This window comes from Capricornis sumatraensis, chromosome 11, assembly GCF_032405125.1.
Source record: "Capricornis sumatraensis isolate serow.1 chromosome 11, serow.2, whole genome shotgun sequence".
Taxonomy (NCBI): domain Eukaryota; kingdom Metazoa; phylum Chordata; class Mammalia; order Artiodactyla; family Bovidae; genus Capricornis; species Capricornis sumatraensis.
Genome location: NC_091079.1, coordinates 71209861 through 71235627, shown reverse-complemented (window position 1 = coordinate 71235627; position 25767 = coordinate 71209861). Strand labels below are relative to the sequence as shown.

At 33.2% G+C, this 25767-nt stretch overlaps 1 protein-coding gene across 3 annotated transcripts in view; it reads right to left on the bottom strand.

Annotated features, from left to right (window-relative positions):
• The window catches only part of CSMD3 (CUB and Sushi multiple domains 3), a 1381373-nt gene that overhangs the window by 52546 nt on the left and 1303060 nt on the right, over window positions 1–25767 (bottom strand). For all 3 annotated transcript variants that reach the window (XM_068983804.1, XM_068983805.1, XM_068983806.1), the window contains 6 exons: window positions 19390–19563; window positions 16999–17172; window positions 15637–15822; window positions 13596–13769; window positions 11130–11312; window positions 6787–6963 (listed from right to left, as the gene is read on the bottom strand). In XM_068983804.1, coding sequence (XP_068839905.1) covers window positions 6787–6963; window positions 11130–11312; window positions 13596–13769; window positions 15637–15822; window positions 16999–17172; window positions 19390–19563 — 1068 coding nt within the window. The remainder of the gene's footprint in view (window positions 1–6786; window positions 6964–11129; window positions 11313–13595; window positions 13770–15636; window positions 15823–16998; window positions 17173–19389; window positions 19564–25767) is intronic.

The following is a 25767-nucleotide window of genomic DNA, read 5'->3' as shown; positions in this document are numbered from 1 at the left end:
GACACTGTTTCCACTATTTCCCCATCTATTTCTCATGAAGAGATGGGACCAGATGCCATGATCTTCGTTTTCTGAATGTTGAGCTTTAAGCCAACTTTTCACTCTCCTCTTTCACTTTCATCAAGAGGATTTTGAGTTCCTCTTCACTTTCTGCCATAAGTGTGGTGTCATCTGCATATCTGAGGTTATTGAGATTTCTCCTGGCAATCTTGATTCCAGCTTGTGTTTTTCCAGGGCAGTGTTTCTCATGATGTACTCTGCATATAAGTTAAATAGGCAAGGTAACAGTATACTGCCTTGATGTTCTCCTTTTCCTATTTGGAACCAGTCTGTTGTTCCAATTCCAGTTCTAACTGTTGCCTCCTGACCTACATATACGTTTCTCAAAAGGCAGGTCAGGTGGTCTGGTATTCCCATCTCTTTAAGAACTTTCCACAGTTTATTGTGATCCACACAGGCAAAGGCTTTGAAATAGTCAATAAAGCAGAAATAGATGTTTTTCTGGAACTCTTTTTCCATGAGCCAGCGGATGTTGGCAATTTGATCTCTGGTTCCTCTGCCTTTTCTAAAACCAGCTTGAACATCTGGAATTTCACAGTTCACATATTGCTGAAGCCTGGCTTGGAGAATTTTGAGCATTACTTTACCAGCGTGTGAGATGAGTGCAATTGTGCAGTAGTTTGAGCATTCTTTGGCATTGCCTTTCTTCAGGATCGGAATGATAACTGACCTTTTCCAGTCCTGGGGCCGCTGCTGAATTTTCCAAATTTGCTGGCATATTGAGTGCAGCACTTTCACAACATCATCTTTCAGGATTTGAAATAGCTCAACTGGAATTCCATCACCTCCACTAGCTTTGTTTGTAGTGATGCTTCATAAGGTCCACTTGACTTCACATTCCAGGATGTCTGGCTCTAAGTGAGTGATCACACCATCATGGTTATCTGGGTCTTGAAGATCTTTTTTGTACAGTTCTTCTGTGTGTTGTTGCCACCTCTTCTTAAAATTTTCTGCTTCTGTTAGTTCCATACTATTTCTGTCCTTTATCGAGCCCATCTTTGCATGAAATGTCCCCTTGGTATCTCTTATTTTCTTGCAGAGATCTCTAGTCTTTCCCATTCTATTTTTTTCCCTCTGTTTCTTTGCACTGATCACTGAGGAAGGCTTTGTTATCTCTCCTTGCTATTCTTTGGAACTCTGCATTCAAATAGGTATATCTTTCCTTTTCTCCTTTGCTTTTGGCTTCTCTTCTTTTCACAGCTATTTGTAAGGCCTTCTCAGACAGCCATTTTGCTTTTTTGCATTGTAGGAAAAGTAGGAAGTTAAGAGATACTTGGAGTAACAGGCAAGTTTGGCTTTGGAGTACAAAATGAAGCAGTGCAAAGGCAAAGAGTTTTGCCAAGAGAATGCACTGGTCACAGCATACACTCACTTCCAAAAGCACAAATGCTAACTAATGGTAAACACTGAATGAAATATTTTTATTTATGCATAAAAATAATAACAATTTGAATGAAAAAGGATAAAAAAAAAGTTTTGTTTTGCTTAGGTGGGTTTTCCAAAAATCCGAATCAGGAATGTGGTTTAGAAATTTAATCCAATACTTTATTTTTTTTTATACCTAGTTTTATTCAATTAATATTTATATCCTTATATATAGATACTATAAAAAATGCCCACAAAAGACAATTACATTAAATCAAAACTTATGAAAAATATATTTTATTTGAACTTACAGTTTCCTTTATTTCTAAGAAATTAAAAAATTCATTCAATGGGAAATTTTCTCCTTTATGTGGTAGAAATAATCGTTCAGTGGTAAGCTCTGTCAGTAGTTGTTGTTTAGTCAATAATTCATGCCTGACTTTGTGACTCAGTGGAATGTAGCACACCAGGATTCCCTGTCCTTCACTATCTCCCAGAGTTTGCTCAAACTCATGTACACTGAGGTAGTGATGCCATCCATTTCCTCCTCTGTCACCCCCTTCTTCTGTCCTCAGTCTTTCCAGCATCATGGTCTTTTCCACCCAGTCAGCTCTTTGCATCAGGTGGCCAAGTATTGGAGCTTCAGTTTCAGCATCAGGCCTTACAGGGAATATTCAGATTGATTTCCTTTAGGATTGACTGGTATGGTCTCCTTACTGTCTGAGGGACTCACAAGAGTCTTCTGTAGCACCACAATTCAGATGCATCAATTCTTCAGCACTCAGCCATCTTTATGGTCCAACTCTCATATATGTACATGATTACTGTAAAACCAAAGCTTTGTCTAGATGGACCTTTGTCGGCAAAGCAATATCCCAGGTTTTTAAATAAACTATCTATGTTTATCATAGGTTGTTTCCCAAGAAGGAAGCGTCTTTTACTTTTGTGGCTGCAGCCAAAATCCACAGTGATTTTGTAGCCCAAGTATACAAAATCTGTTACCATTTCCACATTTTCCCCATCTATTTACCATGAAGTATTTGGATTGATGCCATGATTTTAGTTTATTGAATGTTGAGTTTTAAATCAGCTTTTTCACTCTCCTCTTTCACCCTCATCAAGAGGCTCTTTAGTTCCGTTCCTCTTTGCTTTCTGCAATTAGAGTGGTATTATCTGCATATCTGAGGTTGTTGTTATTTCTCCCAGAATCTTGATTCCAGCATGTGAGTCATCCAGCCCAGCATTCACATGATGTACTCAGCATATAATTTAAATAAGTTGGGTGACAATTTGCAGCCTTGATGTACTCCTTTCCCAATATGGAACCAGTCAGTTCCATATCCAGTTCTAACTGTTGCTTCTTGACTTGCAACCAGGTTTCTCAGAACAGAGGTAAGGTGGTCAGATATTCCTATCACTTTAAAAATTTTCCACAATTTGTTAAGATTCACACAGACAAAGTTAGTAGTTGGTAAGTCAATTAAATGATTTGGTGCCTCAGTTTCCTGATCTATGCATGTGAGTCTATGCCACAATCTCTTCCAGCTCTAAAGTTACACTATTCTATCAATCATATGTTTAAATCAACTTCCATTTCAAATTAACAAGACTATGAAACTCTGGTTCTAAGCAATGGATCACTGTGTATTAACATTTTCAGTATCTTAAATTCTTTAATTATAAAAGTTTAATGTTTTACTTTTCACTGAAACTTCTGTGTTCTTTTTGGAAGGATAATTTTAGTTCTGCCTTTGGTTTGGGTTGCTACTAGATTTTAGCAGTTTTTTAGAGATTTGAAGAAGTAAATCAACAATTAAAATTCTCAGTTTTCAGTTTAACAGTAATATATCAATTAAAAGCGAATACTTGAAATGCCTTACTGAACATAATACTTCTCCTTAAAGGACTTACACAAAAAAAGAGTTTATATTTTGATATGTTATTTCCTGCCAGCCTGTCTTGGTTGAGTGTCTATAACTTGGTTAAAAATTTCCTAAGGAAAACAAAGACGATTCAGTAAAAAATTTAATGCAATATCAGTCTTAAGAATTAGGATGTGTTTATTTGTTTATCTTAACTAAAATTGCCAAACACTTTAGATAAACACTTAGGTATTTACCCATGAATAAGTGAAATTGTTATTCAACATGAAAAAATTTGTTACTCAGCAGATTTCCTTTATTCTGAATGTATCCATTATTTCATTCTTTTTCATAACTGTATACTGAAAACACTTTCCCTGATGACTCAGCAGGTGGGTAAAGAATTTGCCTGCAACACAGGAGATACAGGAGACTCGGGTTCCATTTCTGGGTTGGGATGATCCCCTGGAGGAGGACATGGCAACCCACTGCAGTATTCCTGCCTGGAGAATTCCTTGGACAGAAGAGCCTGGCAGGCTACAGTCCAAAGAGTCACAAAGAATCAGACATGACTGAGTGACTAACACTTGCATATACCAGAATCATGTGCCAGGTTATGTATAAAATTACAAGCCCTTTCTATGAGTATTTTAAGATGGAGTGGAATGGTAAGTCATATGTACTAATAGCTAAAAAAATAGCTCATATGAGATATATGAGTCAGTCAATAACTATTTACTAAATTTACATATCATGGGCTAGAGGGTCGATGAGATAAAACAACCCTGATTCCTATTGCTCTTTGAAGTTTATTGTTTAGAGATATAAGTAATTGCCATAGAAGAGTTAAATAGCATAGAGCGAGATCAGTTTTAGCCAAAGGGATATGAGGAAGAAGTGCCCTAGCAGGGTTTTTCCCGAATGTGCCATTTGAGCTAATATTTCAAGGACAGTGGGTAAGAGTTTTAAAGGCTCAGGTAAGGTGGTAGAGTATGAAAACAACAAAGCCTATTTGTCCAGGGGATCTTCCCGGCCCAGGGATTGAATTTATGTCACGTGCATTGCAGGCAGATTCTTTACCATCTGAGACACCAGGGAAGCCCTATAGGATGAAAAGAGTAAAGTGTATTTTTTAATTGTTAATTGTTCACTTTTACAAAAATGAAACATTTTCAAAGAAAGTGGGAGACCTTCTTTCCTTCAAGACAGAAAAACAAGGAAGTTGTTTTAAAACAACTCCTTAACCCTACTCCCCCTCCAAAAAAAAAAAAAAAAAATACAGCTTTCATCAGGCAGCAAAGCACAGTAAACCTCGAGTAACAGGAAACAAATGAGATGAGTCCTATGACAGTCTCATCTTACTACCCAAAGATATTTTTTCAGCAGGCATGGGAAGAAGGACCCCATGCAAAGCCAAGTGGATTCCCTGAGTTTTAAAGATGGATTGGACAGAAAAGGACAAACTAGAATTTTACGAGATGGAGTACAAGAGAGGACACGCATTCACAGAGATCTTAGGAGACCTAGGAGAAAACCTGATTAAGCCAAGACCAAACTGTCCAAAGGGAAATAAAGAACTACTCCTAAAGATGAGATATAACAGTATCTGGTACTGACACAAGGCCAGGAAAATTACTTATTACTGACTCAAATCAATAACTGGAAAATATTTTGCTACTGCAGATTTGGCTGATTGTTCTAATAGAGCTTAGTTCAATGAGCTCTGAGCCGTAGTTTGTCCTCCCCTTTCAAGAGACAAAATAATCACACAGTATCTCAACAGCCTTGCCATCACACACAATTTTCAAGCAAGATATTAACTATTAATACAACCAACTTTCTCCAGAATCACAAATATGGACATGGCATTACTTTGATGACATCCTCCTATAAATAGATTGTTTTCAGTCATTTATTCAGGAAGTACAAATACTCACAAAGGAGTTAAAGAAAAAAAAAAGTGGCAGGGGATGGATCATTGACCCACACACAGCACAAGGTATATCTTATATATTTCTGGAAATTACTAGATCAGCCAAGAGTGGATCCATTATTGACACCATCAAGAACTATTGACCTTCTCAGCATCAACATCTTTTTGAATCCTGGAAGCAGTATGTTCCTCATTTACAAATTTTAATTATGCCCATTTATTTTGATATTCACAAACTATTTTTAATGAAGGCCTCTATTTCAAAAATATAATCTGTTCAAATTTCAATACACAAGAAACTCCATTAGTGTCCTGAGACCTACTTCATTCAAAGACTTTGGCAACTTCTCATAACTCCTTGAGTGAGTCTCTGAACAGACATAAAACAGCTCTTCTTTCAAAAATGTCATGATTTATATGATGATACTGCAGTTCCTCTTAATTAATATAAGCAGCCATGATTTTCCAATGGATAGATTATTGTTTGTTAGGTAAATTCTATTTTTTTCCATAGGTAAGCATTAATTTATATATAGGAATTTTAAGTACATTAAAAAATCCATCGAGTGGGTAATTTCTTTATGATGCTGAATCACTAGAATGCCATAAGTTTTTTACATCTGAAGAGGGCAAATCTGCCACTAAGACTTCCCTAAACAGTGCTGCTGCTGCTGTTGTTGCCACTGCTGCTGCTGCTAAGTCACTTCAGTAGTGTCTGACTCTGTGCCACCCCATAGACGGCAGCCCACCAGGCTCCCCTGTCCCTCGGATTCTCAAGGACACTGGAGTGGGTTGCCATTTCCTTCTCCAATGCATGAAAGTGAAAAGTCAAAGTGAAGTCACTCAGTTGTGTCCAACTCTTAGTGACCCCACGGACTGCAGCCTACCAGGCTCCTCTGTCCATGGGATTTTCCAGGCAAGAGTACTGGAGTGGGTTGCCACTGCCTTCTCCCTAAACAGTGCAAGAATCCATAAATAATCAGTTCGCTTTTTAAAAAGCCAAGTTAAGAATCAATGTGTATGAGATTGGCAAAATAAAATTTCATTCTATTTTTAGTCTTGAATGTTATATATTTAGTCTTTATTATAGGGGATAATTCATCTCTATTTTTAATATACTGTAAGATTATATTTAATAACATTGATTTTCTGCAATCCCTCTTTTCTCTACCTATATAATACCTTGGAAGCTGAATCTTAAACTCACTAGTATACACACGACCATAACACTACTATCATTTTTAGGGGAAAGTGAAAGAGTGGCTCAGTCGTGTCTGACTCTGTGACCCTATGGACTAGAACCCACTAGGCTCCTCTGTCTATGGAATTCTTCAGGCAAGAATACTGGAGTGGGTTGTCACTCCCTTCTCCTTGGGATCTTCCCAACCCAGGGATTGAACCCAGGTCTCTGACATTGCAGGCAGATTCCTTATGGTCTGAATCTCCTATAAATATTCAAATTCTTGCCTGGTTTGATTAATTATAATACAAAACACAAACATACATGTTTATACAACTACTTTTCATATGTCTAGTGATATTTCAAAATATTGAAAAGAAACTTACTTGTACAGTTAGGCAAAGTTCCCGACCACGTTCCATTGGCTGTGCACTGCCTAACTGAAGGTCCAGAAAGAATATATCCCTCCACGCAGGAATAAATGACTGAACTAGAAAATGTTGTGCCATCAATCCGAAAGACTTTTCCATTGGCTGTTGTCCCAGGGTTACCACACTGTACAGCTATAAAACAAAATAGTCAAGAGTATATATAAAAATAGTGCATTCAGGAATCCTCTCACAAACAGTTAAGGAATAAATGATTGTTTCAAATTGTCCAAAGAAGCTATAAAAATCCTCTAAGCATTGAAGTCTGTTTTATGAGGAGTTAAAATTCAAGATGAATTTATATTTATTTTATTAGTTTACTTACTGGGATACAAATCATAGAATAGCTAATTTTTTATGATTTTTGTTAGTCATTTTGGTAAAAACTTTGCACATAATTACTTGAGTATTGCTTTTGGGTAATACAAAATCTTTCAAAGAAGGATTTTAAGAGTCTCTGCCTAAAAAGCTACTCATGTAAAACTGGAAGATATGTAATGAGAAGCAACACAGATTTACTACAATTATATTTGTTAGAAAACATATAAAATATACACTTAAATATTATAAGCATCATGTATGTTTTTATATAAATGGTTTGCATTAAAACTTTATAATCTCTATTTCTGGACCAAAGTCTACAAAAATAAACTGAATAAAACAAAGTAGGAATGACTTTCATTAAGATTTCAATACATTCTCAATAGAGTCACAAACATAAATGCCTTATACAATTATTCCATATTATGTTTAACCACTTGCCATCAATGGCATAAGTGAATTTTTTATATATTAAAAAAGAAGCCTATGTCAGTCGCAATATCTAATTTTGTTTCAGTATAAGAAAACTTCCTAAGACTTTACAAATTTTAAGGCTATTTGTATGAATATGAAGTATAATTACACATTTTAAAGGAAGTCACTCAGTCATGTCTGACTCTTTGCGACCCCATGGACTGTAGCCCACCAGGATCCTCCACCCATGGAATTTTTTAGACAAGAGCATTGCAGTGGGTTGCCATTTCCTTCTTCGGGGGATTTTCCCAACCCAGGGATCGAACCAGGGTCTCCCGCATTTTGGGCAGACCCTTTACCATCTGAGCCATCAGGGAACCCCAACATCTTAAATACTTAATTTTGTCTGTCATTTGTAGCGGTGCTATAGGTTTGTGGGTAGACAGGAAACAAACAGTTTGCAAATAATAATTAGGGCATCTTTCATAAAGGTTAGTAATGGGATACTTTTCCATTCTATGTGTTTTCAGGATCTTCTAACCAATCTCCTGCTGATAAACATGAAATTCAATTTAGTTTCTCTAACATTTTGGGTTATAATATACTCTAGCTTATATATACAACTATGTACATTGATCCTATTTTTAAGATAAATTTCTAAAAGTGGAATTTCTGGATAATTTTAAGTTCTGAAAAATACTTTAAGTATATACAGAGTTATCCAAATTATTAGAACACTATATCAGTTCAGTTCAGTCACTCAATTGTGTCCAACTCTTTGCGACCCCATGAATCACAGCACATCAGGCCTCCCTGTCCATCACCATCTCCCAGGGTTCACTCAGACTCACGTCCATCGAGTTGGTGATGCCATCCAGCCATCTTATCCTTGGTCGTCCCCTTCTCCTCCTGCCCCCAATCCCTCCCAGCATCAGAGTCCTTTCCAATGAGTCAACTCTTCACATGAGGTGGCCAAAGTTCTGGAGCTTCAGCTTTAGCATCATTCCTTCCAAAGAAATCCCAGGGTTGATCTCCTTCAGAATGGACTGGTTGAATCTCCTTGCAGTCCAAGGGCCTCTCAAGAGTCTTCTCCAACACCACAGTTCAAAAGCATCAATTCTTCGGTGCTCAGCCTTCTTCACAGTCCAACTCTCACATATGGTTTTTCTTCACAGGAAAAACCATAGCCTTGACTAGACGGACCTTAATCTGCAAAGTAATGTCTCTGCTTCTGAATATACTATCTAGGTTGTTCATAACTTTTCTTCCAAGGAGTAAGCGTCTTTTAATTTCATGGCTACAGTCACCATCTGCAGTGATTTTGGAGCCCCCCAAAATAAAGTCTGACACTGTTTCTACTGTTTCCCCACCTATTTCCCATGAAGTGATGGGACCAGATGCCATGATCTTCGTTTTCTGAATGTTGAGCTTTAAGCCAACTTTTGTTTTTATAGAACACTATATAACAATACACATTTGTATCAATGGTGTGAAAGTTTGCTTATTTTCACACAACCCCTCCAATATCATGTCCCATCATTTTTAAAAACCTTGTCAGTTCGTCAAAGAATGTTACACTCTTTAAATCTGTACATTTTTATTTAAGATGTTTTATCATACTCATTTGATATTTTAATATTTAATAGATATTTAATATTTAATAGATAGTTAATCTATTGCATTCTCAGAAAGGTTTTCAGTTACTAAAGTAATGCAGCACTACAAAACATTTGGAATAAAGAGAATAAAAATATTACAAATTTCACCTTTCTGTAATATTGTCATTTTTATTATATTGACTTTTATTTTTTTCTTTCAAGTGACTATCATTTCCTATGATTTTAATAGAGTGCATACTTTTGATCTTATTTTTCAATTAAGCTTTGTATGATACATTTTCTCATATTGCTCCATGGCTTATTCTAGTATTTTCACTATCACATTATGTAAATATACAATTGCCTATGTGATATTTTTTCTAGTGTTGTCAGATTGGTTCCTGTTTTTGGTAGTTAGAGTGTTTGAAATAAAAATAATGCATCTTTATGATTGTGTGTTCTCTTCAATATTTTTATTTTCTTTAGGAACAAAATTCTCAAAAATGGAGTTAATAGATCAAAGCTAACAATATATATGCATTTTATCAAATTAATCTAAAATGTAATTTAAAGGCGCTAGAAATGCTTTGAAGTTCTAGTTTTGCTGCACATACACTACAATTTCATATTAAAACAGATGAAAAATGATGCTTTGATGCTTAACCATAATTTTCTGATTAGTACTAATGTAGAATTTCTTCTATAACTGAAAATTTTTTGCTCTTTTGTATTTTCTGTTTATTTCTTCTTTCTATTAATTTACTAGAATCTGTTTTACCAGGTGATTTGCGTGTACTCCATTTTATGCGAAAAGTATTAATTCTGTTATATTTGCTACAACTCCTACTTCTGTTTTATCTATAATGTATATATGAACAAAATAAGATTAGCACTGGGTTGCATTTCATCTACAAATATTTTGCAGTACAGCTGAACAAAAGGCTGACTTAGCTATCACCCACATAATGTGCAACATCATTATAAAGACTGCCTTTGGTAAATAAGCTTGAGAAATGAAGTGAAGACAGCGTACTTCGTGTCTTTTGCTCAACAACTTTGTTCTCCAACCTATAACAGAAACTGATTTGTAATTCTCTCTTACCATTATTAAATTCAATCCAGTTAAAAAGGGATGAATGCCTTTCCTAAAGTATAGATATAGTTTTAAACATAATAAAAAGTTTCTGAAATATAGTCAATTAAAAAACTGTTAAGAAGGGAATTGTTTTCTGTTTATAAAACCAATACATTTTGTATAACATCAAGCAAGTTTCATAAATACTTTTGCAAGTTTTTTTTTTTGCCCTAAAATAATCTCAGAAAAGAGCAATTTAAATTATAAGGATAATTTCCCTGCAACATTTCCTTTATAGTCAATATTGTAAAGATTTGATCATGTTAACTCTGAATCAATCAGAACAATTCTGTGCTGTGCTGTGCTTTGTCACTCAATTCTGTCTGACTGACTCTTTGAGACCCCATGGACTGTAGCCAACCAGGTTCCTCTGATCTGGTTATTAGCAATACCCATAAATGAAAAACATCATGTATACTTAGACATCTTTCTGTATTTTACCATTTCTACAAACCTGAAAACTAAAACATATTGTGAGGTAATGTACTAATGTCAGAAAAACCTATTTTTTTCCTAGTGCTGTCAACAATACAGAGCACTGTGATGGGGGAAAAATATCTTCTTAGCTTTTCCAATCCTGATATCTGCTGTGATGTGAACAATGTTTGTATATAAATGACACTTCAGACATACTTGAGACTAAATTAATAATTATTACCTGTCATATTTCTTTTATATGATAGTATTGGTAAAACTGGAATACTACTACTTTTATTCCATGGTTGAAGACAGAGAGTACTGGAAGGAGTAATTTCACTTAGCAGCACACAGTTGAATTTGATCCACATCAAACTCCAACACTCTCGATGTTATTAGTTTCTACTTGACTTTACCTTTGCATTCTGGCTGCCTTCCAGTCCAACTGCCATTGGGTAAACATGTTCTTTCTTCTGAACCATGAAGGATATAACCAGTATCACAGGCAAAGCGTACAGTACTCTTGGTTCGGAAATCACTTTCCTGTCTAGAACCATGACCAGGAGTACCTGGATCCCCACATGTACCAGTAGCATCACCTGCAATTCAGTACAGTTCAAATTAATTTAATTCAATAAACATTTACTAAATTCATGATTTAGTCCATCAATCCTATGGGCATTTTTTTTGTTGTTCATGTTGTGCTTTAATATGGTAAGTTGACTGGGTAAAATCATAATTCATATTTTCCATTTGACTCCAGTCATAAGAAAAAGCCTAAAGGAAAAAGAAAATAGTTGTGGAGCATGGTGTTATTTTCCACATTAGTGATATTTGGAAACATCTAATAAGTTGAAGACATTTCATTAGTATTTCCCAAATCTAGTTCTTAACCAAGGTAATAGAAAATTCATAACTGACAATTCTTTGGGCTCAAATGACAATGCGATGCGTTCATACAGTTAAAATTTAGAACGTGGAATTGGCAATTTTCATCTCTTCTTCTCTGAATTAAAATCAGTTTCTGTTAAAACAGAACTGTGATGTGTTGGAAAATGTAAATATTAAAGTATAATATTTCTAGTCTAAACTTATACCATTTAATCTTCTCTATTAATGACCATTGACCAAAATTCCATACTTTTTATACATAAAAGTACAAAAATGAATTATAAACAAAGACTAGAAACTCTGACTTAAGTTGTTAAGAATTTTGCTCATGATAGGGTGTTTCTCTTGACTATAGTGTTTAGGGTTTGCTCAGTCCTTTTCTCATTTCTTAAATATGTCTAATTAAAGTTGCCACAACTAGTATTCAATAAGACAGATAGAGAAAAGACAGAGAGAGACAGAGAAACAGAGAGAGAGAGTTGAATGTTTAATCATTGAAAGTGCTTTCTGTCTACCTAGATGCCAATTTTGACATGCTCTGTGCATCTGGAATCTTTTCTAATACTTTCTTATCATCATATGATGCAATATTAATAACCACATGAAGATTTAAGGACACTATTTCACTTTTAAATATATCTATACACACTTTATTCTACAACTATGTAGTAGCTTTCTAATCCACCGTGAGTGTGTGTGACAGAGAAAACGCTTGTGGGTTTATGTGTATTATCAGTTATCTGAGTTTGTTAATTAACTGATAGTTTTCATAATTTATCACTGTCCCAGGCAGTGACTTCATAGGATTTAACCATAATTACATAATAATTAACATAACTGAAATTAATGAACTATTTCATACCTTTTACCTCTAAAAGAAGAAGAATGTGAAACAACTCCTAATAAGTCATCATATGATCTCCACAGAGATACAATAACACAAAAATAAATATGTAAATGAAAAGAATAGGCAGTAAAAAAAGCACTAATATCTGGCAGGTAGACAAAAATAGAATGAATAGTATCAAGTAGGGTAACCTCACAGCTCTAAAATGGAAATAACAATTATTGAAGAAAAATAGTGGCTTAAAGACCTTAGATAATATTTATCAAATGCTTACTTTGTGAAAAAATTATTAAACATAGATTTAATGTTTACATATTCTAAGAAAATGCTATTGGGATTATAGAGATGCAGGAGTTTTCTGTTGCCTTAATAACAAATCAAATTATGATAGATAGACATCTTATAAAACTTGATGGGTTAGTTTAATTTAAAACATTTAGGACTTTATTTTAAAATCATGCTATTAAATAATCAATTGCTTAAAAAGTTCAGTTACAAAGAACTGAATTCTAACAGGATATCATTGATACAATATTACCTTCTGGGGAAAATTATCTTTTATATCTGCTAAAATGGAATTGCTAAAGCCTAAATGAATTGCTATTCTAATAGATAAAAGCATTTCACAGAAAGTAGCATTCTAAAACCACTTATGTTCAATACAACACAGTTCAAAATTTACACCTGTAATTTTTCATATATAAGATCAGTATTAATTTGCATTGTAAATTCTAAATTACCTTAAGAATTCTGACAAATATAAAAATAATGTTATTGCTTCCCTCATGATATTTTTAACAGAGAAATGTTTAATTGTATCTCTTTAGATTGCTTTGTGTTCAAGTTCAGTTGCTGAGTCCTGTCCAACTCTTTGAGACCCTATGGACTGTAGCCCACCAGCCTCCTCTGTCCATGAAATTCTCCAGGCAAGGATACTAGAGTGGGTTGCCATTTCTTTCTCCGGGGACTCTTCCTGACCCAGGGATTGAACCCGCATTACCTGCATCTCCTGCACTAGCAGGTGGGTTCTTTACCACTGAGCCACCCGGGAAGCCCCGATCATACTACTACTAATAAAATAACCCCAATCATAATACTCATAATGTAATTTCCAATAGACATCATCCAATTTTCCTACTGGTACCTGAACAATGAGGTTGTGATCCACTCCAATGGCCATTTAATTGGCAAGTCCTTGATGATTGGCCTAGAAGTGTACGCTTTCCTGTGCAGGAATAGTGAACAGTAGACCCAAAAGTATACTTCTCACCAGACAGGACTGCATTAGGAGGAACGCCAGGGTGTCCACAGTCAATCACTACAATACATAATTATTGGATATAAAAATTTTTTATATCTCCTATCGAACAACCTGCACCAACTTTTTTTGAAATATTAATGAATCAGAATTATCTGTTCCACTATATACATCCTCTGAAAAGCAAACATTTACATGTAAGTTGAAGTTACAGGAGTTATTCTGTTAGCCCACTCACCCTGAGTATGAGTTTAACAGGAACACTGTAAGTAAGCTTAAATGACTGACTCGATAGGCCTGTATGTATTGGGGTGGTGGGTGTTTGTTTATATACACATGTACATGGATTGGAAGCATTCATTTGTCTAGGTAAGGATGTGAAAGATAGGGAGAGGAGTGGTATGGATTGGCTAAATAATGTTATAGGATTCCATATAGAATTCAAAATGCCCTACAGAAATTAAAAGGGAAAAACTTTGAGGGTAAAGGAGAAGGATGGAAGATGGATCTATGGCACACGATTCAGACTATGCATATACAGTCTAAATTCTACTCTTGACTATTAACAAATAAATCATCCTATAAAACGAAAATACTCAGAGGCTTATCAACCAAAATACAGCTAAGCTGAGCAGAATCAGATGTTAAAACACTGAGAATTCTCTATAAGCTAGAAGTAGCTTGGGAACTTACTATGTGTTCCCTTTTATGACTAGAGTATTAAATATGATGAGTATTAAACAGCACACAGGAGATATAAACTTAATAAAACCCCTGAGTAAATAGCACACTACCAGGAAGTGCTATAGAAAATAAGGAAAAGGTAAAAAGTATATGAGAGCTATGAATATCTGAAGAAGTTCATGTTTACAGGTCCTACAAAAGATTTTTAACTTTCATGTTGTAGCCATACAAGGATAAATGAATTACTTAAACCATTAGACTAACCAGTCTACAAAAAGAAATCAAATACATTTTAAACAAGGGATCAACAATTGACTGAATTATCTGCATAGTATCTGAAATTAGATAGGCACTATATAAATTTTTCTTTGTTTATGAATGAGTACATAAATGATGCCACAACTATTTAAAAAACTGCATGTACACAAAGTACCTCTAAATAAAACAATCATAAAATGATTTTATAATTTAGCAATTTAGTATAACTAAAAATTATTTGCACAATGATTGTTTCTTTCCTATCATGTCCAATATTCATCAACTCTGAGAAGCAAACGTAACTGAGTCCTATCAATAAGCTGAATGCCTAGAATTCAAGTTCATTTATCTGTCTTCAGATACTTTTGATTTATTTCTGTTAAATTATTTTCTCACTAAACATGTTAATTATATGCAAAACTGCTATAATTTATTTTATTTATATTCTATAGCTCCAAAAAAACATATAACAAACTGTACGCATATTCCTACTACCTTCAAGACAATGTATATTAACATTTCATATAGGCATGTGCCTGTATAAGATAAATATTTAAAGTCAATGAGTTTTAAGTAACACTCTAATTTTCCCAAGCATTTTGCAGCCCTGGTGGCTATTTATGTTGACTCATTTTGCTTTAAATGAAATTTGAAATAGTAGTACAAGAGAAAATAAAAATATAGTTGCCTCTCGTGGAATGGCAACATCACAGAGTATGAACTATATCTGCCTTTAATATTCTGTCTGTTGCATGAAGGTTTAAAATCAAGGAATAATAGAGAAATATTAATCATATTAATATTAATATGGATGGTACACGGGCACTGAATTGGTAGAACACAGGAAGGGCACTTTCAAAACAATAAAAAAGCACAATCAGTACACTTCCTTCTGATACACAGCTCTAATATTTCATAAAGACAATAAATATACATGTTAGTTTCAGGGCATTTTCTCAAAGAAGAGTTCACATTATCTACTTACTGATACATTCTGGTAAAGGTTTGTCCCATTGTCCATTTGGTTGACATATCAAAACTGAAGATCCAAATAAGAAATATCCAGGATTGCAGTCATAGAATACCACAGTGCCATAGGTGAAATTCCCATGTTCTATTTTACTTTCTCTTTTGGAATTGGCTGGAATTCCAGGATCAGAACAGTTGACCACTAAACAAATGACACATTTTAAAAATATATATTTAGGATAGTATAATATATAAATTTTCATTAGAAACTTAGTTTCAAAGGTAAATTTTATCAAACAAAACAAAGATTCAAGCAAGAAAATTAACATAAAGAACTATGGATATATGGCTGAAAATATTGGAAACAGGAGAGCTTCTTTGCAAAACTATTTTAAACAACAGCAACTCTGTAAATATACTGAATACAGATTTATAAAGAATGATACATAAAAAAAGAAATAAACCTTTCAACCTATGGTTATAGAAAATGGAGGAAAATGATAATTGAAGTGTATTTTATCAGACTATGAAATATATCATACTTCTTTGCAAACAGAAAAAATACAAATGATTCTCTATGTTTCCATAGAGAGAACAATAAACAAACTCCTAACAAACACAGGTATTATGGTAATATAAACCTCAAACATTGTTTTTCCAAAAATATGAAGATTGTCATACTGAGTAAAGTAAATCAGACAGAGAAAGATTTAGAAAATAGAAATAGAGTCACAGATGTAGAAAATGGACTTATGGTTACCAGGAGGAAGAGAGGAGATAAATTGGGAGATTAGGATTGATATATACACATCACTATATATAAACTAGATAACTAATAAGGACCTACTGTATAGTACAGGGAACTCTACTCAATACTGTGTAATTACCTATATGGGAAAATAATCTTAAAAAGATATATACACACATACATACATATATATATATATGTAACACCTGAAACTAACATAACACTGTAAATCAACTATACTCCAACAAAAATTTACAATATAACATTGTAAATTAACTATACTCCACAATGTTTAAAAATGTGAAAAAATAAACTGAGAAGATTAGTTCTATTAATTCTGAAGCCAACTGTAAGTAAAAATGAGCTAAATGACTTTATATACAGCTACAGAACAGGTACCAGATAACACAGTTAGTTAAGCAACTGAAATAACATTTATCAGTTCTATAACTTCTAAAAAAGTTAACAAATAAGATAAAGGAAAGCATTAGTAATGAGATGATATCAATATTAAATATTTGTTTTATTAATTTTCTACTGTTTTGCCCAAATTGTTTCAAACATTACCATTTGTGTTTATACAGACATATTATTACAATGCTCTCAGCTGTAATACGGTTAGATTTTTACCTTTGCACACTGGTGGAGGATGGCTCCACTGTCTGTTGGCCTGGCACTGGGCCTTTGTTGGCCCCTGCATGAGATACCCAATATTGCATGAGAATGTTACCACATCATTAAAATTGAATCCATTCCCACTTGTTCTTCCATAAATTGGACTACCAGGGTGACCACAGCTCACAGCTAACAGCAACAAGGTCAGGTTGGGAGAGACACAGAATAGAATAATTGGTTATCAATTATTAAATGAAAAGTACACTTAATTACCTCAAAGAATGTGGAAAGAAGGCCACTTTTGTAGGAAAAAATACTTAATTTTATTAATGCAAAGGAACAATTTAGAAAGCCAAACTGGTCCAATAGAGTAGAATCATTGCAATATTATGTTAGAGAGTAGACAATTATTTGTAATTCTAGTAACGGTATGCAAGTGGTGCATAGATATTAAAAGTTCCATGGTAACTTTTCATTTTATTTCTTTTTAGGGAAGAACACTTAAATTCAAAGACATTTGGGAATGATTGAAGTTCACATAACTAGTTAACGGCAAAAAGGAATGAAACTGAATCAACTTTCCTTTTCTAGTGGGGCTTAAGAATTAAATGAAGGCAATTTTTTGTATTTAATTTTGAAATCATTTCTTATATTATTTATGCAATCATTTTTTATGATTAATGGATAAACAAAAGTGTGCTTGAAGAATAGCTTAATATGACTGCAATAAAAATGATGTCTTATGCTGTATTAGAATTCTTAATATATTGAGATACCAATATTAACATTCCCTAAACCAAACAACCTTACTGGTATATTTTCTTCACTATTGATATTTGATAACCTAGCAGTTTTGTTTGGAAATACTGACACAGATGTAGAAATTAGATGAACTATTTCAATTAGATGAACTATTTTAATCATTTTAAAGCTTTTTTTTAGAATTTATTTAGTGCTTGGTTTTCCCAAACACATCGTATTTCTATGAACTGTTTTATTGCATTATCTCACTAATTAATCATAGCAACTCCAGTAATACTGCTTCATAATTGGGTACAGTGAAAGACGACGTCACTTTTAATACTTTGAAATGACCCAACAGCAATTAATTTTCTGCTGTAATGTTAATATCAACCATTCATTTGAAAATGTAATTGAATCTTATTCCTGTTTAAAATTATTAATAGAGAAACTTGTGCTTGTTTTACCTCAGGGGCCAGTTTTCATTTATAGTCCCAATTATTCAGCAAGAAAAGTAGTAGTGTTAGTTGGCTATGCCTTTATATAATGAAGAGATTCCCCAGTGGCTCAGCCAGTAAAGAGTCTGCCTGCAGTTCAGGAGACCCAGGTTTGATTCCTGGGTCGGGAAGATTCCCCTGGTGAAGGAAATGACAACCCACTCCAGTATTCTTGCCTGGAAAATACCATGGATGGAGGAGCCTGGCAGTCTACAGTCCACGGGGTTGCAAAGAGTCAGACATGACTGACTGACTTCACTTTCTTTATATAATGAAAGGCAAAAAAACTGGTATAGATCCAGCATAATATTTCTGTCTTTAAATCATTAGATGGTCTGTTATCACATGCACACACAACACAGATAAGCAATTTTGATAACTGTATGCTCTATTATCTTATTAAATCTTAACACACTAATGTATTTTCCATTAAACTAGAACTCCAATAAAATGCTGTTGATTGGATATGAGGTTGACAGTGATAGAATTTATAAATATGTGAACTCATACTAAAAGCCCCATGAATTATTTCTCTGAAGCCTCCAAAATCTTTGTCATTTAATCCTATAATGTTAAAACTACAACATGTTTACAGTGTTTATCCTCATTTCCTAACACCGATTTTAATATAAATATCAGTGATTGCTGGTGGAAATTATCAGGAGAAAAAACAAAAATACATGGATAATTTACTTTTCAATCCAAAATAGGATAAATTGTGATGTGAAATACTGTGTAATTCTGAGTACTGGGTATTCAGTGAGAGAAAGAAAAAGCACTAGAATATTTTAAAATTCATTTTATCCTTCAGGTGTAAATTCACATCTAAATTAACTTAAGAGATTAGATGAATATTTGCTGAACTAGTGAGATCTTTTATTAAAACAGTAACAAAATTGTTCCAAATCCAAAAGAGTAATGACACACATTCTAATATATCTTCCACTTTCATAGTGAATGGTTTTTTATACTTCTGAACACACCCTACTTTAAAGACTAGCATGTCAGTATAAAAAAATGCATTATGAGAACTTAGTTCTTTAAATACACATGCATACCTGTTTGTGTATCTGTCTGTATAATCATTTACCTTACCTAAGAAAAAAATATTGGTAATTACATGAGAACTGAACAGAGGTCTTTGACTACTTTTGCTATGCTTACTTACGCACACAGGCTGGAAGTTGACCAGACCAATTGTGATCTTGTTGACATATTCTTACTGAAGAACCAATCAAGCGAAAACCAGGATTACACTGATAAACAACTGTGTCTCTGTAACCATAGTTTTCTCCAATGACTTGACCATTCACAATAAGCTCCGGAATTCCACAGTGACCCGCTGAAATGGGTCAAAATAATATTTTTTAATATTTTGATCTAGTTTTTTGATTTATGTATTTATATACAATACAGCAATATCCTATTTTATGATATAAGCAATATTTCATTTTAGGAAAAGGAAAATAAAAAAAGAAAAGCCAAAATAAATACATAGAAGAATATATTAAAGACATTTATAGAAATCAAGGAAATAGATAAATAACAGAGAAAATTACCTGAACTAAAAATTCTTTCTTTAAAAACAAGAGAAAAGGCTCAAATAAACTCAGAAATAAAAGATGAGAGATTACAACTATTAGCACAAAAATACAAAGAATTATGAGACTACTAGGAGCAATTATTATCAACAAATTGGAAAAACTAGAAGAAATGTATAAATCTTTAGAAATTTACAGTCTTTCAAGACTGATTCATGAAGAAATAGAAAATCTGAATCAAACAATCACAGTACACAGATAGTGACAGTAGTCAAAAACCTTTCAACAGACAAAAATCCAGGACTAGATGACTTCACTGGTGAATTTTTAAAAGTTATTCTTCTGAAACTCTTCCAAAAAATTATATGGCAAAGAAATCTTTGAAGCTTATTTTATGAGGCCAGCATTACCCTGACACCAAAACCAGTCAAGGACACCACAAAAAGGAAATCTAAAGATCAATATCCCTAATAAATATAGATGTAAAAAAAATCCTCAACAAAATATTGGCAAACTGAATTCAACAATACTTTAAACAAATCATACATCAAGATCAAGTGTGATTTATTCCAGGGATCCAAGCACTATGTTGGGCTTCCCTAATAGCTCAGATGGTCAAGCATCTGCCTGCAATGCAGGAGACTTGGGTTTGGAATAACAACAGTAATCACACAAGGAAAAGAAATAAAACACATCCAAACTGGAAGGAACAAAATAAAACTATCACTATTTTCAGATACTGTATATAGAAAATTCTTAAGATGCTACCAAAAACTATTAGTAGTAATAAATTTAGTATAGTTTCAGTATAAAAAATTAAATGCCATGGAACAAGTAAGCCTGTGCGCCACAGCTAATAAGCCTGTGCTCTAGAACCTGGGAGCCACAATTACTGAGCCCACATGTGGCAAGTACTGAAGCTCATGTGCTCTAGGGCCGCTACCCAACAAGAGAAGCCACCACACAGTGAGAAGCCCTAGCATCACAACTAGTTCTTGCTCAGTGTGACCAGAGAAAAGCCTGTCCAGCAATGAAGACTACATGGCCAAAAACAAATAAAATTATATATAATGAAGGATTCAAAACCGTGAACTCCTAGAAGAAAACATAAGCAGCATATTGTCTGACATCATTCTAAACAATATATTTTTTTTAGATCGGTCTTCTTTGACAAAGACAACAAAAAAAATAAATAAAAAAGCTTTTACACAGTGAATGAAAACTGTCATCAAAACGATAAGGCAATTGGCGGAATTAGAGAAGATATATGAAAATGATATAAATGAAAAAGAGCTACTTTCCAAAATATATAAAGAGATCATATAGCTCAGTAACAACAGTAAAAACAACAACAACAACAACAAACACAAGCAGTTGAATTAAAAAAAAAAAAATAGGCAGAGGACCTCAGCAAACATTTTTCCAAAGAAGACATATAATTTGCCCACAGGCACATGAAAAGAAGCTGGAAATCACTAAACATCAGGGAAATGCAAATCAAAACCACAAAGAGGTATCACCTTACACCTGTCAGGATCGTCATTATCAGAAAGACAACTAGAAATAGCAAGTGTTGGTGAGGAGGTAGAGAAAAGAAACCCCTGTGCATTTTTGGTGAGAATGTAAACTGGTCCAGCCACTATGGAAAACAATATGGAGATTACTCAAAAAATTAAAAATAGAGCTTCCATGTGATCCAGCAATCCCACTACTGGGTATCTATCCAAAGGGAAAAAATAAACACTAACTCAAAAAGATTTATGCACTTTCATGTTCATTGTAGCATTGTTTACAGTAGCCAAAATATGAAAACCACTAAGTGTCCCTCAATAGATGAACTGATAAAAATCTATAAAATACACACACTCATCTCACACATGCATAATGGTATACTACTCAGCTATAAAAAGTACAGAATCTTGCCATTCAGAATAACACGGAGGGACCTTGAGGGTATTACACTAAGTGAAATAAGTCAGTAGAGAAAGATAAATACCACAACGACTTCACTTATATTTGGAATCCAAAAAACAAAACAAAAAAGCAAACAGAATAAAAACAGAGAAGAGATTAGAGGTTGACAGAGGAGAGGAGAGAAAGAGGAAGGTGAATAAAATAAGTAAGTCATGAGGATACAATGTACAGCTTGGGGAATATATTCAATAATTTTGTGTTAACTTTGCAAAGTGACAGTAACTAGACTTACTCTAGGAACTATTTTGCAATGTATACAAATGTTGAATTCATATGTTGTAAGATAAACTAACATAATACTGTATGTCAGTTAGCCCTCTATTAAAAAAAAAAAAAAAGAAGAAGGAAAATGGAGACCAGGCCAGGTGAAATATCTCACTTTGAAAGACAATCAAGGTAGTCAAAGGTTAGAAACTTAAAAAAAAAGTGGGCAAAATTGTTAAACTCCTAGCTTTGTTAAGCTCCTAGCTAATCCTATCAACAAACAAAAAAGATACTAAAATTACCAATGTTAGGAATGAATGAAGTAACATTACTATAAAGCTTACAGATGTTAAAAGGATCAGGGAATATTAAGAACTGTTTTATTACAACATATTTAACAATTCAGAACAAGAGGACAAATTTTTTGAAGTTGTATCATCCAAAAACTAACACAAGAAAATACAAATAGTCCTTTATCTATTAAAGTATCTATTAAAGTAATTCTTAAATAATAACTCCCTCTGCGAAAAAAAAATACACTTAGATTTATATTTTTTCACTGGTAATTTCAATCAAATATTTAAGCAAAAAAAGCAAGGAAACAAACAAATACCAGTCTTATACAAACTCTTAGAAAACAGAAGAAAAAGAATCACTTCCTAATTTGTTTAATGAAGTAATCATAACCCCAATATTAAACCTATAAAAGACACAGAAAAAATGTCCCTTATGAATACAGATGCAGGATTTTAAAAAAAAACAACTTAGAAAAAAAAATATACTACATCATGATTATCTGGGTTTTATCTAGAAATGACTTGTTGGTTTAAGATGAAATATTGACCACTGTCATCTACCATACTTAGGAATGTACAGACATTTTCTGAACCTTATAAATACATCTAAGAAAAAAAGTTCATATTATATCGATTGATGAAATATTAAATCCTTTCCTCCTGATACAGGGGCCAAGAAAAGCATGACCACTCTCACTAGCTCTATTTAACACTGTTTGGTGGGCTATACTAATATAAAGGAATAAAGGAAAAACATAAAGGAAAAGACAAAAAAAGTAAAACTCTTATATTTTATGCTCATGACATACACATAGACAATGCTGTTTTAAGAAAATCCATAACTAATAGGTGAACAAAAGCTGCAGGATACTAGGATAAATAATTTAAATAATTTTTATAATAGAAAATAATTAGAAATGCAATTAGTAATGAACAATTTCATATAACAGTGTAAACACACAAAAAATACTGCTGAATAAATTTAACAATAGGTATACATGATCTCTATGATAAAAATTTCCTATTGCAAAAAAAAAGAAGACCTTAATAAGTGAATAAATATACTAACTTCACCATGTTCAGGAAGTAGAAGACTTAATGTTGTTAGATGCCAATTCTCCCCAGTGATTTATACATTGAATGTAATTGTGATCATAATCTTACCAGGCATTTTAAAAATAAAAAAATAAGCTAATTCTAAAACATATATGAACACACAAAGGACATGGAGTATCCAAAGTGATCTTGAAATATAAGAACAAATTTGAAGTGGCAGATACCTTTCTGGAAAACAAACAAGCAAAGAAAAACCCTCAGCCTTACTTCATGATATATACAACAACAAATTAAAAATAAGTTGTAGATATAAAGTAATACCAAAATTGCAAGAATTCTAGGAAAATATATGAAATGAAATCTTTGTGACTTATGATTGAACAAAGGTTTCCTAAACTAGAGACAGAAAGTAATAACAAGAAAGAAAAAAAGAGAGAAAATAGATTTTATAAAAATTGAAAACTTCTGCTCATTAAGACACCATTAGGAGTGAATAGGCAAGTAAAAGGTGGGGAGAAATTATTTAAAAAAAATCAGTATGTAAAGAACTCCTATAACTCATAATAAAAGGCAATTTATAAGATACTTCAGAATTTCACAAAGGAAAATTTATGAATGGCCAATAAGCCCAGGAAACTGTACTTGATCAGTTGTCATCAAGATAGTGCAAGTTAAATTTTGCAAGATACCTTTATGACTGCCAAAAAATGAATAAAATTTAAAAACTAGCTATACCATATGCTAGAGAAAATGTGAGACAACTAGAACTCTTCTAGAAATTTCAATCCAGAGTATACACCAGAAATGAATAGATGTGTCCACAAAAAGACTTTTATGCAAATATCCATAGCAACTTTATTCATAATCACCCCAAACTGGATTGAGTCCATATGATCACCAGTAGGGGAATGGTCAAGACAAGGAGATTCTACTTAGAGATTAAAAAAAAAATGACTGATACACACAAAAACATAATTGAAACAGAATAAAACAAACCTTACACAAAAAGAGTACAAAACTTAGGATTCCATTCACATGAATTTCTAGAACAGGAAGAACTACCATATGGCGAAAAAAACAGAACAGCTATTATCTCAGGGTGTAGGGGAGGAGAGCTGCAAATTGACTATGAAGGGTCACAAGGAAGCTTTCTGAGCTAATGGTAATGTTCTGTAACTACTGAGTAGTTTTAGTTATATAGGAGTACACAGCTGTCAAAATGCACCAAGTGTATTTATGGCACTGTACACTTTCCAACATAAAAAAAAGAACCATAAGCAAATATTGAACTCTAGCTAGCTTATATGTATATAGAAATGTTTACAAATGAAATGTACTGCATTTGGCAATTTTAAAATGTGTCAAAAATAAAATGAATTTATGGGTTAATACAGGCATGAAAGGATGAATAGATCAGTGATATGCAAATACAAGTGTTTAAGTGTACATTCTAGATAGTAGGCATGTGGGTATTCATCAAGTCTCTCAACTGAAAAATTTATAATAAAATGCTGGGAGTTTGAGAATAAATACACTATATTTAAACAATCATAAGCACATTCTAGGATCATTCTAAGCCAAAAGTATCTGGGGCTATAAGGATAAGTTGTTTGCAACCATGAGAAGAATGACTGGGCTATGTGCATTATTCAAATTAATTCAAAATATAAGTTTCTAGGATCTGCTTATTTGGCAATAGCACATTCCTCCTACTGACACGCTTTTGAATTTATATTAGATGTCAACACTATATCCTATGCAAGAATGTTGTCTGTATAGACTGAGAGTCAATGTTTGTTTATAAACATTCCTCTTACACCTTATCATTCCAGAAAACAGAATCAGGGTTCTAAGTAGGTGAATAAAACCACACTCTATATACAAAATCCAATAAATAACATATAGCATACAATAGCAGTTCATCAGGACAAAGAGTTATCAAATAGAGTATTTTAAAGTTAGTTTACATATATTTTAAAATAATGAAAAGCTTTATTTATAATAATAATATATATAATAAATAAAAATATATTTTCAAGTTTTAATAAAAAGTAATATTACATATGTTGAATTGTTAGGAAGTAAAAAGGGAGAAAGTTAAATGTGGAAGTTGTCTTTCTTCTTTAGTCATTACCTTAAGCAAACAGGTGAAAGGAGAATTGATGGTTTAGAATGAATTAACAGCTACAGTGCTTAATTCAGTGGAGTATGCAGACATATAATTTTCAGCAATTAGTTTTCACCTTTTATTCTCACCATGCTGGGAAAAATTTCTGCCTTTCCTTAATGACTTAAGATTCTCATTTGGAATACTAGTAGATTAAGATATATCTGTTTAATAGCTTTTTTACCATGAGACATTTTAAAAGTTAAACATTTTCCAGTTTTTATCATCCTTACTGAGTGAATATGTTACTATCTCTTATGAAAAAGGGCTGCCTTTTGAGAGGGAGAATAAAATGTTTGCTTAAAATG